This window comes from Phasianus colchicus, chromosome 14 (assembly GCF_987193195.1).
Source record: "Phasianus colchicus chromosome 14, bPhaCol1.hap1.1, whole genome shotgun sequence".
In the NCBI taxonomy this organism is placed as follows: Eukaryota; Metazoa; Chordata; class Aves; order Galliformes; family Phasianidae; genus Phasianus; species Phasianus colchicus.
The window spans coordinates 20,124,101-20,141,497 of record NC_143449.1 but is presented as its reverse complement, the minus strand read 5'-3'; the positions used below and the strand labels follow the sequence as shown (position 1 = coordinate 20,141,497).

The following is a 17,397-nucleotide window of genomic DNA, read 5'->3' as shown; positions in this document are numbered from 1 at the left end:
ACTGCAGAAAACATCCGTTACAGCGGTTTTAAACTGTAGCAAGGAAGGCTTATCCCGAGTGCCTGATCTAAACTGGTAATTGTGACCTAGTTCGTAAAACTAAATGGCATATTATTAGGGTTGAGTGCATATCATATCAGAGGTTCAATAGGATTAAATATTAGTTGATTTGATTTTTAATTCTTCGCTTTCTAGTTTGTTTCTTGAGCAAGAAGTAGGCTGGTAAGGTGCATATAATAAAAGCCCCAGGAAAGCTTTAGATTTGCTACTTCTGTAAGAATCCTACAGGGGAAATAGTGCTTAGTATCAGGGGACTGGTCATTACTTGCTTCTTGCATATCACTCTATCTCATTTACAAGGAGTACTTTTTTTGGACCTGCAAGGGGTTGCAGCACTTTCCTTGGGGCAACTGCCTCATCTGATTAATTAACCCTGATTGTTAATTGCAATTCTTGCTTTTCTCATGCAGCTACTTTATAAGATGTCTTAATATGGACTCCTTTTTTTGACAGGAAATGTCATTGTTGCCTCTAGAGGAAACTCACTTCTGTTGTTTTATGCATAGTGGCTGTGATATCTGGTCTGAAGTGAATTCCTCTTTGTGCGGAGCTTGTGTTGACGTCTCTAGGTAGCTTCATGAAAGACAGTTGGCAAACTTTTCAAATACCTTCTGTCTTTTTGTGAAACTGGGTTGTGGGGAGATCCTTGAGTTGCTGGGATCTCTGCATCCTTTCTGATCAACTGACACCTCTCAGGGAAACTTGTCTGGCAGAGGTAGCTCTGGCCCTGCTCCCAGTTTTAAAGGAAACTGACTAAAAGCTTCCTCTAACTACGTCATCTCCTGCACTCTTTCCTGGCTTGGTGCAGCTCAAACAGCCTTATTTGGCTGACTTTCTTTTTCTTCTTCTTCTTTTTTTTTTTTCTTTCCTCCTGTGTCGCAAGAAGGCTTCCCTGAATTTGCCCAATAAATTTGCTGTCTGTGCTCAGGCATTATTCTAAGGATTACAGTGGAGTGCTTCTAAAAGAATTTCGAGATCTCAGTGCTAACTCCTGGACCCCCTCCCCCAGGTGTCTTGTTTGTCTGCCCTCTGGATGTGATGATAGTGGAAATCTACATCCTCTGTGAGGAGTGTCCCTGCTGTTGCAGACACAATGATGGAAAAGAGGAAATCCTTCTCTGCCTAGGAATAATGGGGGACATTTAACTGTTTTAAAAGAAGAGCAGCTAGTTAATTGCTTTCTTTTTCATGGCAGTGTTTGAGAACAGCAGGGATTTGCATAGTGCAGCCAATATTGCTGCATCGAAGGAATTTGTTTTTATCCTATCAGAAATTTCTAGAGCAGGCTGAAGTCTCTAGATTCATGGAAAACTAATTTTTAGTTAACCTCTGTGACAACTTGAATGCTCTTGAACTGGAGAAACACATGTAAGTTTTCTAGAAGTTGTTGGCGTTGTACCCTCCCTTCTGACTACAGTAGCTAACTGTTGGCACTTACTGTAAATAGGTGGTGCAGTAAATACTTGGCAGTGAGGTAGTAACAAAATCACCTTAGTGATTATAAAGACACAGAGTCAACTGCAGCTGTTTGGAGGTTGAGAACCTGAAAATGCAGAGGTTTGGGCCTTATGTTTGCAAGAGGCAATTATAGCTGTATTAAATGTGGACACGTGGCCAGGCGATCTAGTGCTGCTTCCCTCCTGTGCATCTCTGAAAGGTTAGCTTTGCTTCTGCGAGTGTGTGGTCCTCCAATGGAGTAGTGAGGCCGTCAGAAATTCCTGGCCTATGTATATTAACTTTCTGAACCTCTATTAAGTTTTGATGCCTCTGAAGCTGCAGCTGTCCTGAGGAACATATTCTCAATACTCAGATGAAGCATGGAGGAATAATTTTCTGTTCTCGTCCCAAACATGATCACTCCCAGGTATAGAAAAGGAGTTGTTGTTTTTTTTTCACTGTACATGGTTCTTTCTTACCGCTGGCCATGGTTGGTTGACTAAAAGCTACGGGCAAAAAAGAGAGGTGCCCCAAAAAGGAAGAATGAAAGAAAAAGAGGATGCTAACTTCAGCAGTGTACTGGAGTGTGAATAATACAACGCTTTTTTTTTTTTTTTTGAGATTAAATCAGTGTTAGACAAGCTCACATGCAGGTAGTGGAGAACTATGCTTCTGCTGCTGTGTGCTTTCCTGTGTTCTCCAGATATTCTTTTTTTAGGCAAAAAGAATGTCTTCCTGCAGGCATGAGCCATTCTTGTCTGTTTATCACTGGCTTGTCCTTTTCCCGTTACTAAGCCCTTATGACTTTCAACTTTCTTTTTCTCTGGATTACACAGTTAAGGTGGGGAAGTGACTAAGTAGTGGAAAAGTGCAATCAATCATTTAGTCACACCATTTAATAAATATACTTCTTTTTCTGTAACACAGAAAGCACAGTGTAGCTTTTGAGCTATACTGAAATTCACTCTTGAGTATTAGTCCTCTACTTTGTTGCACTGTAAAAACTGACCTGACAGACAAATTTTAGGGTGAAGTGTTAGAACTCTCAGCAACTCTGCTAGCCCTCTTAGTCTCTTTTTATTCATAATACCTTTAAGAATAAGATAGAATTTTTTTATCCTTTAAATATTCTACTCTGGAATAATGATTAAAATAGTGATCCATGTATATTTCCTCAATATACTGTATGTCCTTTCAGGCTGGCTGCTTGATGGGTAGGATGGTTCTGGTTATATATTTTTCTCTATTAAAATTCAGAACTTGTTGTTCTAACTGATTAGTATAGGGTAGCTAGCTCTCCAGCAGCTTTTGTGGTCTTGCAGAGTTATCAAAATTTAAGCTGAGAAAGATCTCTAGAGGTCATCTGGTCCCATTTCATACTCAGAGGAAGGCTGATTTCAAGGCCAAATCACTTTCTAAGTTGGATTGAATTATTCAGAGTCTTGTGTTGGTTGTGGTGAGGCAATAGTTCTTGACTTCTTCACACACAGATTGGGAAGTACTTGAATTTGCAAAGTGTTAAATAGATGCCTGGAAGTTCTTAAGGTTACCTTCAGGAGTGTGGAGGAATGGAGACAGGAGAAGAACTATTTGAGTATAACAACAACAAAAAACCCTATCAAAAGCAACCCCCTTTTTCTTTTTCTCCCCTCCTCCCGCCCTAAGAAATACATATTCTATTTAAAAGTTACTGAATATACCTAGCTTGTCTGTTCAGTGCGCTGGTGCAGTTAAGCTGTACAAGGTGTCTGTGTCCAGCAGTAGTCTAAAAATGGTTTCCCATAGAAAGCTAATCCTTGGCCACAAGATATGTTAAGCTGTCAGAGCCCTGAGGTGCAGATAGTGATGATGCATTTCATAGGTGCTTCTTAGCAATGCTTGCAGTACTGTTTCAGGATATGCAGCCCTGTAGAAAGCTGAGAATAGTTTGTTTCAGTAGCTGTTCACTGAGAGTCTGAAGCTTTGTTCTTTTCTTTAAGTTGTAGCACTTGCAGTTCTCTGTAGTGACAACCAGGCTTTACCAAAAAGTTACCGGATACTAATACTGCTCCAAAGGAGGCAGTGAGAGGCTGCGTTATGGTGACAGGCCTTTCGGACGGCTTGCAGTGGTGGTGTGACCACACCCTGCGTGTGCTGGCACTGCTCTCTCCAGGCTGCTGCCAGCAGCTCTACGCCCACCCGTGTGGGAGCCTTTTGGGACACAGGGTTCTGTGTATTCTGCTGTTGTAGCTACTCTCTATATTAGGAAAGCTCAAGTGCTTGAACTACACAGAGCTTAAAATAACAGAAGGTACTTCAGCAATCACAAGCTGGTCTTTTATAAGCGATGTACAGTCCCAACAGAGCTATTTGAAACCTAAAATAGGTTGGAGAGGGAAGCAAATGTGGGTGGGGAAATTTACACTTAAAAAGTACTATAGAACTGAGCTCTTTCAGGGAAATCCTTCATTTTAGAGAACTGTGACCTAAATAAGCATAGAAGCAGCCAGCCTGCATGAGATCCTGTACTGAAAGGAAATTGCAGGATTTTTCTAGCTCACTGAAAATGATATAACTGAAAATCACAGGATGATGAAACAGCCTTACCTCACATTTGACTCTGCCTGCAGTTAAATTTGGCGGGATGGCTCATAGTCTGGGCAGTCGAATCCCACAATAAGGCTGTGTTCTAACTCCTAGAAGTCTGGCTATTGTTCAAGATACTCTGAGCTCTGTGAGCTGGCCAAGAGCGCAATGTGCCACACCCAAGCACTGCTTTGAAAGTCTGGAAAAGGCAGCTGCTGCATGTGGCTGCTCTTCTTGCTTATTATCAGCAAGCCTAAGTGCTGCATGTCTTTTGGTTGAAGAACAGGGAAGCATCTGAAACAGCTGAGCACATTTCTAACTTGTTCTTCCAAACACGAGAATCCTCCTGCAGAAGTAAGAGCTCAGTTACAGAAGTGATCTTTGTGCATCTAGCCAGTGGGAATTCTCTTGAATGATAAGTGCAGCTTCTCAGTGTGTCTGTCTTATTGCCCTACATTTCAAGTTACTGCTAAGACTGCTCCTAACTGAAGGTGAATTTGAAGACCTTTACACAGGGAATTAGTTGTTTAGTCTATTAGCCTATGAAACTTTAGGTACTTAACATACATGTGGTGTGCCTGTGTGGGTCATGTTTGTTAGCATCCTGTCTTGATCTTGTTTTGAGCTCCTGCCAACAAAATTGCTGGTTGTAATTTTGGCAGGTGCTTACTGGATGTTAGGTTTGTAAAGCCTATTGATTGTTTGAAAATGCATCTTGGCTACCACGTATGTCTTCTTAACATGTTGAACTATTTATTTTAGCTGCTAAATGGTACTGGGAAATCTCCCGCCTTTGAAATGAAGCTTGGGAGGAAAGGACTAGACTAATGCAAGTTCAAGGGGCAAAAAGCTGCTGTCTGGCAGTCTACTCAGAAAATCCGATATGCTTCCAGTGATGGTGGCGTGTTGGAATTGTTTTATGTGTTCAATTACTACAGTAGCAACCAGGGTCATAACATTGATTTTAATGGGAAGGGTGGTGATGGCTGGACCAAAACACTTGTTTGTAACCTGTAATTGGGACTGCCTGAGAAGTGTGCTCAGTAGCTGTGAGAAATGTCACACCCACTGCTACAGGCATTTCAAACATGCCCACTGCTCTGCTGAGTGCCGTTAAGTTGAAGAGCATTAATGAGCAATGTGGTTAAGCTCAGACATGTGAAACACAGCTGCCAACCCCACTATTAGGGTGGAAAGGCCATAATAGGCATACATTGTTTCTCAAGAGAGTGGCACCTTCCAGCATGTACAAAACAAATTAAAAAAAGAAAAAAGGAAAAATAAGAAAAAACAGCAAACAAAAAAGAAAGTTTGCTGGTAGTGTAGTGGTCAAATGACTCGTATGGCTAAATTTTGCTTTGTTTTCCCTCTATAGAAGGAACTGTAGAAGGGGAGAAAGGTGGTTTTTTTTTTTTCCCATCATTGCTTTTTCTTAATCTCTTCTGGATTTTGACTAATATAATAAAGAGTGTTTTCCTCTAGATAGCCCAAATTACAGGTACAAAAATAGTTTTCTAGGGGCTGGCTTCAAACTAGCCCTAAAGGAACAGCAAGTGGCAATACTGGGTCTTGGAACAGTTACAGGAAAGCAAAGGGAGGTGTATAAGGAATCTATTTATGAGAAAGGAAATGGCAAAAATAGAGGAACTGACCCAATGCATATTCACAAAGTTGTGAGTATGTAATGGTTGTATGACCTACAAACATCTGGACTTAATTGTAAATTTGAGGACTCAACCATGGCATCTTTTGCTGTCTTAAGACTCTTGTCTTGCAGCTCCTCTGGAGTTTGTTTGTGCTTCAGACAGTGTTGCTAGGCTCTTAGCAGCCATTGTGTTGAAATACCACTGGTAGGATGTACCTGGTTGCTCTCTGCTTGGCTGTAAAGGAAGGAATTATATTCAAGTAACTTTAACTGGGAAATATGTTACTGAGGACTTCAGAGGATGAGCTGTGTAGGGGAATTCCCTCTCTTTTTTTTTTTTTTTTTTAAATTTTGAATGACTCACTTGGTAGTAGTCTTAGGAAAAAGAACTTCTACAGGAGTAAAAGTTGTCTGGGAGCCTAAACCTGATCATTAATTAAACCAGGTAAACAATGCCCCCAGAATTTTAAAATTCTATATTCCCCATCCCGTTAAGAGGCACTGATAAAGCTCTGGTTTTCTATGACTTTGTGTTATAGAGTGTGCTTGCTAGCACTGTTGAAAAAAGCTCAGACCTTTGAAACACTGATTATGAGAAAACAGAGAAGTTGAGGCAGAGTGGGTGGGTGAAGACAGCCTCTAAAGTGCGGGCAATGTAAAAGTCAGCCCTTTTGAACAGGGAATAGGCTTTTCTGCAGCTCTTTTGTGAGATCTGTCGATGTGGTTTGAGGGAGATCTGAATTTTTAAACAGGATATCCTTTGAGGTTCTAAGTTTGGTTGGCTACTTGGGAAAAAGAGGCTTTGGCGTATATGAAGACACCTGAAGTAGACACCCTGACTTAATGAGTACCAAATCTCTTGTCTGAGGGCTTGTCCTGAGGATCCCCTCAGGTTCAACTGTCTTATCCTGTAATCAGGCCCCTTGGAGTATCGATCAGTTGTAAAGGGAGGCTTCAGCAAAAAGCTATCTTGTCACACCTTATCTCAAGAACCAGAAAAGCAACAAAGTACTGCTGTGTTGCTCTGCTCTGTAGGCATCACCTTTTCAATTGCAAAAGGTGTTTTTAAAGAGGCAGTTCTTTTCACGGCTGCATTCCAGTTTATTTTTGACTGTATGAAAGAATTTTATTGTCTCTGGGATGTGAAGTATCCAACTTCCACTCATAGTGGAGAAAATGGAAGAGCTGTGAGGAGATCCCCTGTGAGAAAGAGGAATTGAAAGGCGGAATATCTTGGCTGTGACCCTAGCGCAGATATGCACTGGTAGATAAAAGATTCAAAAATTTGTGCCAGTCTGCAGTCCTTGTAGCTCTGCTGTTGAGGGTAGTTACAGGAACTAGTTGCTCTTGCTTGCTGCACTGCAGTACTGTCCTGTGTCAAAGACAGACTTTCTCCAATAAGAGGCTGTTCTGCTGAGAGCCAGGAGTGTGAGTCATTCACTGATATGCCTCTTCACATAACTCAGGCGCTTTTTATTTTATTTTTTTATCCTGTAGCTCTCAGTTCTGCTGTACAGCTCATTGAAACTTATGGTAATGGGAACATAAGAGTTTTTAAACTATGGCTAACAAGTGTTTTCAGGAATGTGTAATTTAGAGGAACACTTGCTAGATCAGTAAGCATAGAGGCTTTGCTCTTCAGCTAGAAAATTCCACAATAGGGCAAGAGAAGTCTTGAGGAGATGTCTGCCAACGTGCTGTATTGCTTCTGATTGTGATAGGTATCTAAATCTGCTGAAAGGGCAGATGAAATAAAAGGGGCAGCACTCTTGTCAGGAGTAATGCAGTTTTCACTATTCTTATTAATAATTGGGCTTAAAAAGTGTTTTTGCAAAATAGACAAGTAAGAAATTAAACGTACAGTAAATACTGTCATTAAAGTGTAAATTATGTAGAGTTGCAAAGCCTGACTGCAAGCTTTTTTTGGGGGGGAACAAACTTTGCTAAATCCTACTTTTGTGTTCATGTGGTTAAATTACTTGCCTTTTAAATCGTGGGTTCAAACAATAGTCTTTTGTGGTAACAATCAAACAAACATATTTAGGGCTCTGACACTACAGTATGACAGGGTTTATGTTAGGGTAAATAATTTAGTTTCCTTTTTGAATCTGCCTACTTTAGTGTTACATTATGTACCAGATTTTTAGTGCAACCTCAGTTGGTTTCCTCTATCCATTTCAAGAACAGAGATTGGTTCTTTCATCTAATGGATATGCTGCTTTCTATAAATCATGTGAGAATATATGTATAGGAAATGCTGGTAGAGTGGCCCCAAAATATGTTTACTTTGAACCCCTTTGTCAGATAAAGCAAAAGTTTTCTACTCTTCCAAGCTCTGCATGGGACAGAGGGCTTCTAAAAGACTTCTATGTTAGTCTCCAAGCACTAGAAGAGTGGGTAACCAGTAGCATAGGTATTGTTTTAGAGGTCGGTATGCTCTAACCAGCTCTCCCTCTCTGTCCTGTTAGTGGTACTAAACCAATTCCACAGAGTTGCATTTTGCTGGCGGTTAAAGGCAGTGTGTTTTCTGCACTGGTATCGCTCTCTTGGAGTCTCTACAGAAGTGAGGTAAAATGTCAGATGCATACTTGTGTCAGGGGATGTCTGGTTTCCTCCAGCTTGGGCTCTGCCTCCTCCACCCTTTCTCAGTTCAGTTTCTGCAAGCATACTCTTGAAAGCTGTGAACTTTCTCAATCTTGACTGCTGTCACTGCAGCTCTCTTCCTGTGGCGTCTTTTTAGTCTTGCTGTTCTCAGTAACTTGGTTCAGAACCTGTGTGAAAGCTGCAGCTTGCTGCCTGCAGTGTCCATCCTGCCTCACTGGAGACTAAGAGGAACTCCAGAGGGTTGCAGTTGTAATGAGGCTTCGCTGAGATGTGAATAAGGTCCTTTTGTTCTGAGCTGACTTATTGCTATGCTTCTTCACAGGGAGAGATGGAACAAGACTGTTTCAGTGCAAATCTATTTAGATTTAACTGTCAAATTTCCCTGGTCTGGCTTGCTAGCACCTGCGCTTGTGGGAGAACAGGGCTATGTAGTGAAGGGGAGCTGCAGCAGCCACAATCCCTGCCTCAATACTGGCTATTTTTATTATGGAATGGCTTCCTTAGCCTTGTGAGACTCCTGGTGGATCCAGTCAAACGAGCAGCAGTTGAACGGAGAGGAGCGCTGGAGAGCAGCAAAGCTCTGGGAGCCATCTGGGATTAATGCTTTTCCTAGGGATTGCAGCCTGGCAGGGACAGAGCTGGTGCCTGGGGTGTGTCTGCTCTCTGCTGGAGTTCTGCTCCTGATGAGCTTAAGGTTATGAAAAGGCCCTTTAAGACGGCTGGAAGGGGGCTGGTTTAATTAAATGTAATCCCTTTAGAAATTGCAAGCACTTTCATATGACCTGAGTCCAGCTTCCACCCTAACACAAAGGACCCAGGTTTGCCTTCAGAAGCGTGCTGGGACTCGGAAAAGAGCCAGATGTCTGTGAGTATTGCTGTTGCTTCAGGTGGGGGGCATTAGCTGTGATCCTTTTTCAAGGCAAAGCAAGGTGCTTCAGTGTGCTCTGGGGATTGCTGCATGACTCCTGTCCTTCCAGCAGGGCACTGGGCCAATAGGCACATAAGGTGGCAGGGCCCATGTTAGCTCATCTGTGTAGCAGGGAGTGGAGTATACAAGCCATGGGAAGCGTTTGTAGTCTCAAAAACACTTGCGTATTTTGTGGGAGTGTGGCTCAACTCTAATTATACTTACGTACACAATTGTTTTCCAGTCATAACTGGTGCCACCAGTGCAGATTGCTAATTGAGTACCTTTACCTACTGTAACTGCTGGCTGAAAAGATGCTCTGAAGTGCAGAAAGCCTGCACTATACATTAATGGTTAAGAATTGGCCTGGGATTTCTTTTTTAAAATAAACTTACATCTTTTTCATAACAGTCAAATAATAAAGTATGACTTCTCCCTAATTATAGTTTTGCAGTTTTACCCAGAAATTATCCTCTTGGTGTCTTAAACCTGGAAGACATTGAAATGCAAAGATTGTGGCCTGCAAACCAGCAGTGTGTAACAGCCTCACATTCAGGAAATTGCAGGGAGAAAAGAAGATTTAACTCAGGATCTGGGCTTTGTAGAGGCCGATACTGTGTTATTTTGGGGGCTGGAGAACTCAAGGCAGTAGTCCAAGTGCAGTCTCATGAGAGTGGAGTAGAAGGGAGGAATCTATTCTCTTGACCTGCCAGTCACACTTCTCTCAATACAACCCAGGATATGGTTGGCCTTCTAGGCTGCAAGCGCATATTGCCAGCTCATATCGAGTCTTTCATCAACTGACACACCCAAATCCTTCTCCTCAGGACTGCTCACGAGGTATTTTCCACCCAACCTGTATCTGTTCTTGGGATTTTCCTGACCTGGGTGCAGCACCTTGCACTTGGCCTTGTTGAATTTCATGTGGTTGGCATGTGCCCACCTCTCAAGCCTGTCCAGGTCCCTCTGTATGGCATCCCTTCCCTCTAGCATCTAAGCTGCATTGCTCAGCTTGGTGTAGTCTGCAAGCTTGCTGAGGATGCACTCAATCCCACTGTCCGTGTTGCCTACACAGATGTTAAATAGCTCTGGTCCCGGCACCCATTCCTGAGGAATACCACCCTTCACTGATGTCCACTTGGATTTTGAGCTGTTGACCATAACTCTCTGAGTGTGACCACTCAGCCAATTCCTTCTTCAGTGAGTGGTCCAGTCATCAAATCCATTTTTCTCCAATTTGGTAACCAGGAATCTTTCATATACAGAAACAAACTGTCATCTTAGCATGTAGTTGCAGCAGGTTATTATAGCTGGGCTCACTTACGGACTTGCAGAAGAGCACTGATCTTTCCTGCTAGTGGAACTTACTGGGAATCTGAGTGGAGCAAAAAGTGAGATTTGAAGGTATATGGGCAATCTTTCTGAAAAGACATTGGAAATAGATGCAGATAGATTGTAGTGGCAATCTATAGTTGTGCTTTGACCGGTAAAACGATGCAAGTCTTCAAATAGAGAAGAGGAAGAGTTGCTAGGTTTCTAGCTCTTTCCTGTAGCCATTATGAAATGAATCAGTTAAATTTTGGCTTTTTTTTCGTGAGTACTTTTTAGGTTAGTTGCCTTTTGAAATGTGTGTGCTCTGTGCTTCTTTTGAAATGTGATGAATTTTCTTGTAATGTGCAAGATGGCCTTTTCTAGAAGCTTTTTATACAGTATTGTTAGCTGTTAGTATGCAAAATACTCTATTGAATGGTAATGGAAAGTCAAAAGAAGCTAACTTAAAGGCCATCTACCTGGGTAAAAATTCTACTAGTTTAAGATCTACGCAGAATTTTGAGGATTGGAGACACTCAGGTACAGTAATTATAAATGTAACGCATTATAAACAATGGAAATGCAATTAGTTGCTTTAAATATAATTTCAATGTAACTTACTGTTTTAGGATAGCATTTTTGGTAAATCTGCTGCTGTTGAAAACAAGTTCTCTAAAAACACATGCAGAGCAATGACAATGAAGGAATTCTGCTGATTGTACCACGGGACCTTTTTTTTTACTGTGCTAACAGAGGCATGACTCCTACAATTAATAACGGTTTATGAAATTTACAAAATCCTTTTTGTATAAAGGAATGTGGGTGATTGCTGTCACTGGACTTTGTAATCAGTGGCAGGTAATGTCTTTTTCTCACTGTATTTTCTCCTGTTGCTAGTGTTGCAGAAGGATGTACCTTGCTTGCCCAGTATGACAGAGCTAGAACTGTGTATGCTCAGCAGTCCAAGTCAGTTACACTCAGAAGGAATGTTTTATTCTGTTTGCAGACTATCTTCAAATGAAGGTGTTGGTGAGGAATTGGACTCTTATTACGGTCTCCATGTCTGATTGGCTGTCTTCTAGAGTATTCTAGTTTAGTAGTTTTGATATGTTCTGCCTGGGAAAAGCAATCAAGTTTTTCAGGCAAAACTTGTCTTGTTATGGGGCTAAGATTGAATGCCTGTAGAGGAAAAGGACTGTGCAGTGCCTTAATTCAGGCATAGCACTACACCATTCCTACACAGTTATTTGGAAGGCAGGCTTTTATTCTTATTGGGAACAAATCTGTTGTATATATGTTACAATTATTTGTTGACAGGAAGACAGACCAATGTGTACTGCTTTGTAGGTGCTAGGTTATTTAATCTCAGAAAACCTCATTAGATGGTTTAGAAATACAAATCTTAATACTAATGAATCCTGAGTCTTTTCTTGCTTAGAATAAGCATTGATGCTAAATTACATTAATGGTTTAAAAGTACTCTGGTGGAGTAATTCAAGGGACAAAGCAAGCATGAAAGTCTAAATTATGCTGGGACAGATTATTCATTCCTCTGATAAAGTATTTTGTGTACCTCTTGTCTTACTTCTGTGTTAAACAGTACTCAGCTGTGCATGCCTTAGCAGAGAGGTTTAACTAAAGATTTTGAATATTTTGAATGAATGAGGAGAATGAAGGTGATCGTGCAGTGCCTGGCATTTACTTGCCAGGTAGGTAGTGTTTAGATAAGGTAGGCAGTTTCTGGTGGTTTCTGTCTGAGCTGCAGTCAGAACCCAGTAAGGTGAAGTGACCAGGAGTTGGATTGTCCTGGGGCATCTTTTAGAACAAAGCTCCCTCCTTGGTGCTTTTTTCCTTTTTTTTTTTTTTTTTTTCCTTTTCTCTCCATGCTTTAAGAACAGATCTGTTTCTATAGCAGTACTGAGCAGAAGCAAAACACCCCGGTGAAGCTGTGTCTGCTCTGAAGTACTGTCAGGCTTCTTATCTGTTAACTGGGAATGGAGAACAGTACCTCCCACTGCCTGTAACGGTGGAAACTTCACTTTGTTTTTCCAGTTCACAACAGCTGGCTTAAAAATACAGCTTGGAAGCACATGCGGGTTGGGGGGAGGGGGGGGAAGAAAGTATAAGAGCAACTTTGGATTTTTTTGAGGTGGTGTTACAACCCAGGACATGCTTTCCCCCATTCAGTCCTTAAGAGCAGTATGCTATTTGTTAAAACTTTGAGCAGATCAGGGAAGCTAGAATTACCGGGGTGCGGTTCTGTAAAACACGTATCTGTTTCCTGTGGTATCTTTGCTCATGCTATATTCTAAAAAAGTGTATACTGAAATTGCAAATGCATATACCCTGTTTAAGACTTCTCCTAAACCTTGATTGCTACTCTTGAGCATGGAGAGCTACTATTAGGAAAAAAGGCCATTTCTTATTACTTAATGTACTAATTGAAGGGTGACAACTCATCAAGTATGTTTAACTGAATGTCAGTGAAGGAATTTTGCTGATTGTACCATGGGACCTTATTTTACTGTGCTAACAGAGATGTGAGTCTTACAAATAACAATGGTTTATGAAATTCACAGAATCATAGAATGGTTTGGGTTGGAAGGGACCTTTAATCATCTAGCTCCAACCCCCTGCTATAGGCAGGGACACCTCCTGCTAGACCATATTGCTCACAGTTCCATCCAGCTGGGATGCTGGAGTGCTTCCAGGGAGGGGGCATTAGCAACCTCACTGGGCAATTCTGTGAGGAGGATACTTACTGAAGTAGCTTTATTTTAAAACTTATAGAGCAGAGCTTAAAAGTAATTCAGGCACAGGTTGCAAAGAACTGACATAAATGTTTCTGATTTCTGGTACTTCCACTGTGCTCAGATACTTCTGCATTTAATCACTTATGCAGGTGTTGTCAGCCAAGGGTAGCTACTGCATTTTTATCCATTAAAAGGAGAGCTGAAATCCTATATATTGCTTTCATGATAGCGGGTATATAAGTGGATTAGGTGAACAGGAGGGGCTTTAAAGCAAACAAACAACAATCTGTTGCTTAATGACTTGTTTTACCCACTGCCTTTTAGACATAGTTTATAGATATCTTTCATCTTGCTGGTATATATCCTAAGGAAGGCAGATGCAGAAGCTGACATTCCTCTGGTACAAGAAACTGCTTCTAAGTACAAGTAGCAAAACTGGTTTGGGGCTCTCAGTCCTAGCGAGCATATCAAACATTTCTGTGCTCACTCTATCTTTTTAGTCTCTAGTGTCACATTGTTAACCTACAGTATAAATGGCAGTTTGAGCTGCTCTTGCTAAAGCTGCTCACAGCATACCTTTCCAACCCCTGAGAAGTAGGTAGGGTAGGCTAAGAAGGTGGATTACACTGGAGAGCAAATAAATGAGGATTTAGTGATATATACAGTAAATTGCTGTTGGCAGGGAAGAGAACTGCAAGAGTAGTGCCTGTACACTGGGGTTTCGTGCACTGTGAATCTTGTCTATGTACCTTCACACTTTCAACCTTTGCTCTAATGGAGAAGTGTTAAAACAGTTTTTGTTCTTAAAATCTTTGCAGCTTCTGTATGTTTTTCTTTTTTGGAGTATAAACATGCAAGTAGAAATAAGCTTTCAGAAATCTCAGTATACTTGAAGACTTTATTTGGCCTGGTTAGAAGTTAGTTAAGTCATCTGTGTGTCCAGGAGGGAGTATTCCTATATCTAAGAATCTACAAAATAGTCTGATAATGTGAAGTTGTAAATGGAATCAACTATGTTTTATTCAAATATTTGAGATAAGAATCTTCTGCTGCATATCTCTTAACTTGTTCCCTGAGAACTGGTTGGTGAAAGATAAACGAGTATATTCTTGCTTCTGTAAAATGAAATTATAGACTTGCTGCGGTTTCCTTGCCAGTTTCATTTAATATGGTGAGACACTTGTCACTAGAGTGCATCATATATTTCTTCTGAAAGACAATTCATTATCTCATTTCTTTTTTGCTTAAGGTGTTTTTAAGAAATTTGACTGCATAGTAAGATGCACCTAAAACATTTATTCATTGTTTCTAGATCTTTAACCTCCCTGAAAGAACCAGGTGGTAGAATGCAACTATGTAGGGAACATTCTACTGGTTTGTGAAGTGCCTGCTCGTAATAGTGTCTTAGTTCAGCGTGCCTTCTTCTTGCCTTCGCATGTTATTCTAACTTGTTTGCTTTGTACTCACAGTCCTTGAACAATATCAGGGATTGTGCCTTATAATCTCCCCAGATATCCATGGAGACTGAAACAATATTGTTCTGTGCCTACTACTCTTCTGCAGCAGGTTGAGGTTGTTTTTGCTTGCAGGGACTTTCTTGATATTTATCCTTCGGATGTTCCAAGGTCTGAGGCATCTTTGCTTTGTTGAACAATTCCAGGATTTTCTACACTGAGAAATACAGTCTCATAAGCTGTAAATGGCCCTCTCATATGTTATCAGTATGTAGATTTGAATGCAAGTTGGATCAGGCAGAATGAACGCTAGGACGTTTGAAAGCTATGCTCTGTGAGCAAGCTGAAGTGGTGGGTGCTGGGAACACTGGGCTGTCTAGGCAGGTGACTTCCTAATTGCCGGCAAAGAGTTCTTGGAAGCCTGGGAATGGGTCTCTGGATGGAGGCAGATGATGTTTTTCATTATTGTGTGGTGTCAGTGCATGTATTATAATGATGTCTCTTCTGTTTTCCAGATCAGTGTGCGTGTTACCACCATGGATGCTGAGCTGGAATTTGCCATCCAGCCCAACACTACAGGGAAACAACTCTTTGATCAGGTAAGCAATGGAGCTGCAGAAGATCTGAAGTTGATGCTGATGTTGTGATTCTGATAACAGCTTCTAAACGGCTTCAAGTACTAAATGACAGTGTGTATAGCAACTTTAAGAGAACTCAGAAAAATATGAAATGACACGCTTTTTCAAAACTACTTCTATTTTTATTTTTATTTTTTTTTTTAGAATATGTTAGGAGCTATTCTTACTTTCACTAAACTGTATTGGTACTGTAGTTCATAATTTGAGTTGGATAGCAGTAGATATCTGCAGCCACAACTCATGAGATCAGTTTTACAGGGCAGCTGGTAAGCTACTGTTGCTTGGCTTACTTGCAAACATCGTGTGATTGATTTCAAGGAAAAACTGATCTTGAACAGGAGGGTCTTAGCTGAGGTTTCAAACATTGTTGCAACACTGCACATGCAAAGTGATATTCTATGCTCTCAACACAGCTTGAGGGCGATACTAAGAGAAGTAATGTGCTGTGTTATATTGAGCCTTCATCTAGGTGCTTTAGCCGCCTTCTGCATTCACTGGCTGGGCAACCTTCTTTCTACTTTGGTACAAACAGAAGAAGGGAGACATGCGTCCCAAATTTGGAACAGCTGAAGACAGACTATTAACTGTAGCTGAAACTTTGATAGGCTTCACTCTGTGTTCCTGCTGTAATCCTGAAGGGCATATCTAGGCAACTGTCTAGCCACTCAAAGCATCTGTGCTGCTAGCAAGTGATGTAGTCTCTTCCTGTAGACAGTCAAGGCTTTGTGAGGACACTGAGGAAAAAATCAAGGGTTTCCTAATCAGAGAAGAATCTGAGCAATAAGTTTATGGCTTGAAGGAAAGTAAAATGAATCTCACATTCATGACCAGATGAAGGAACTGTCAGACCAGATTTGTCAGGTATGGCCATGGCTTGATAGTACTAGGCATTCTGGGGCCAGCTCTACCGTGAGCCTGTCTTAATAAACAGAGAAACTGAAGAGTAGACCCACCCATAGGGGTCAGCATTTCATGTGGGGCCAGGGAGTCTGTTGGTTTTTTTTTAAATGTTTAACCACAAACTGCTACTTTCCCTCATACTCTCTTGAATGATTCAAAGCTGAATAGTATATTGTATTCTATAGCCCAGCCCTGGAACGGAGTAGAGTGAGATTATATGGCTTAGCAAAGAGTGCCCTTTTATGATGGGATAGGGAAAAAAGGCTTTCAAAAAAGTTCTGTGCTGCAGTATAGTTGCTCAGCTGTTTGCATGATACTGTGTAGTAGCTCCAGTATATTGAGCCCTGTATGATCTCGAGACTCTCACAGTTCTTTTGATAGATGGAGTTGAGTTCTGGATTCCATCGAGAATGCATGTGTGTGATGTGGAACTCCACCAGTTAGTTCATGAAACCTAAATTCATCAAGAGATGAACTGATTTTTTTTGAGTTCTTCAGTTGGATGCTTCCTGTAATTATTTTTCAACATCTAGTTTTTGGCATTGTCTAAATAAAGTGCCAGGTACTAAGAAGTGTTACTGCTGAAGTTAGTAGTGCTTTAAGTCTGTGCATAAATTTTTCAGTCTGCTCTAGACCATCTGTAGCTTTTGCCTCACTGGACATTTAGTACAAAATGAAATTGTGGTGTAAAACTTGGACTTCAACAGCTTGTCCGTGTTTGTGAGGCTTGTGATCATTTTTCTTGCATGGGAACTTTTCATCTCTTAGTAATTGATTTCACTCCTTTGTGAACAGCTGCATGTGCGGAAGAGAGAATTTGTCCACAGCCAGACTTGCACATCAAGGCTGAAAATGCTGAGATAAGGGAGCAAGTGCTTGTATGCTGTAACTGTAGGCTTCTTACTGTTGCATATGCCTTCCTTTCCTTTGTTAAACATTGTTCTCGTCTTCACTTAGTTAATCTTTAATTCAGAGCTCTGCTTTACCCCCATTGTCTCCCTTCATTGCTCTTTAAAACAAATACTTGTTCGCTCTTAAGAGAATTCAGGAGAAGTGCAGTCTTATAGCTTATCCAATTCTGGCTTGTCCTCTTCATAATTTTTTTTATACTTTCATCTGGCAT

The 17,397-nt window shown here is 41.1% G+C and overlaps 1 protein-coding gene across 2 annotated transcripts in view; it reads left to right on the top strand.

Moving 5' to 3' along the window:
- MSN (moesin) overlaps window positions 1-17,397 on the top strand; it is a 40,346-nt gene that overhangs the window by 4,564 nt on the left and 18,385 nt on the right. For both annotated transcript variants that reach the window (XM_031593951.2, XM_031593952.2), the window contains exon 2: window positions 15,252-15,335. In XM_031593951.2, coding sequence (XP_031449811.1) covers window positions 15,252-15,335 — 84 coding nt within the window. The remainder of the gene's footprint in view (window positions 1-15,251; window positions 15,336-17,397) is intronic.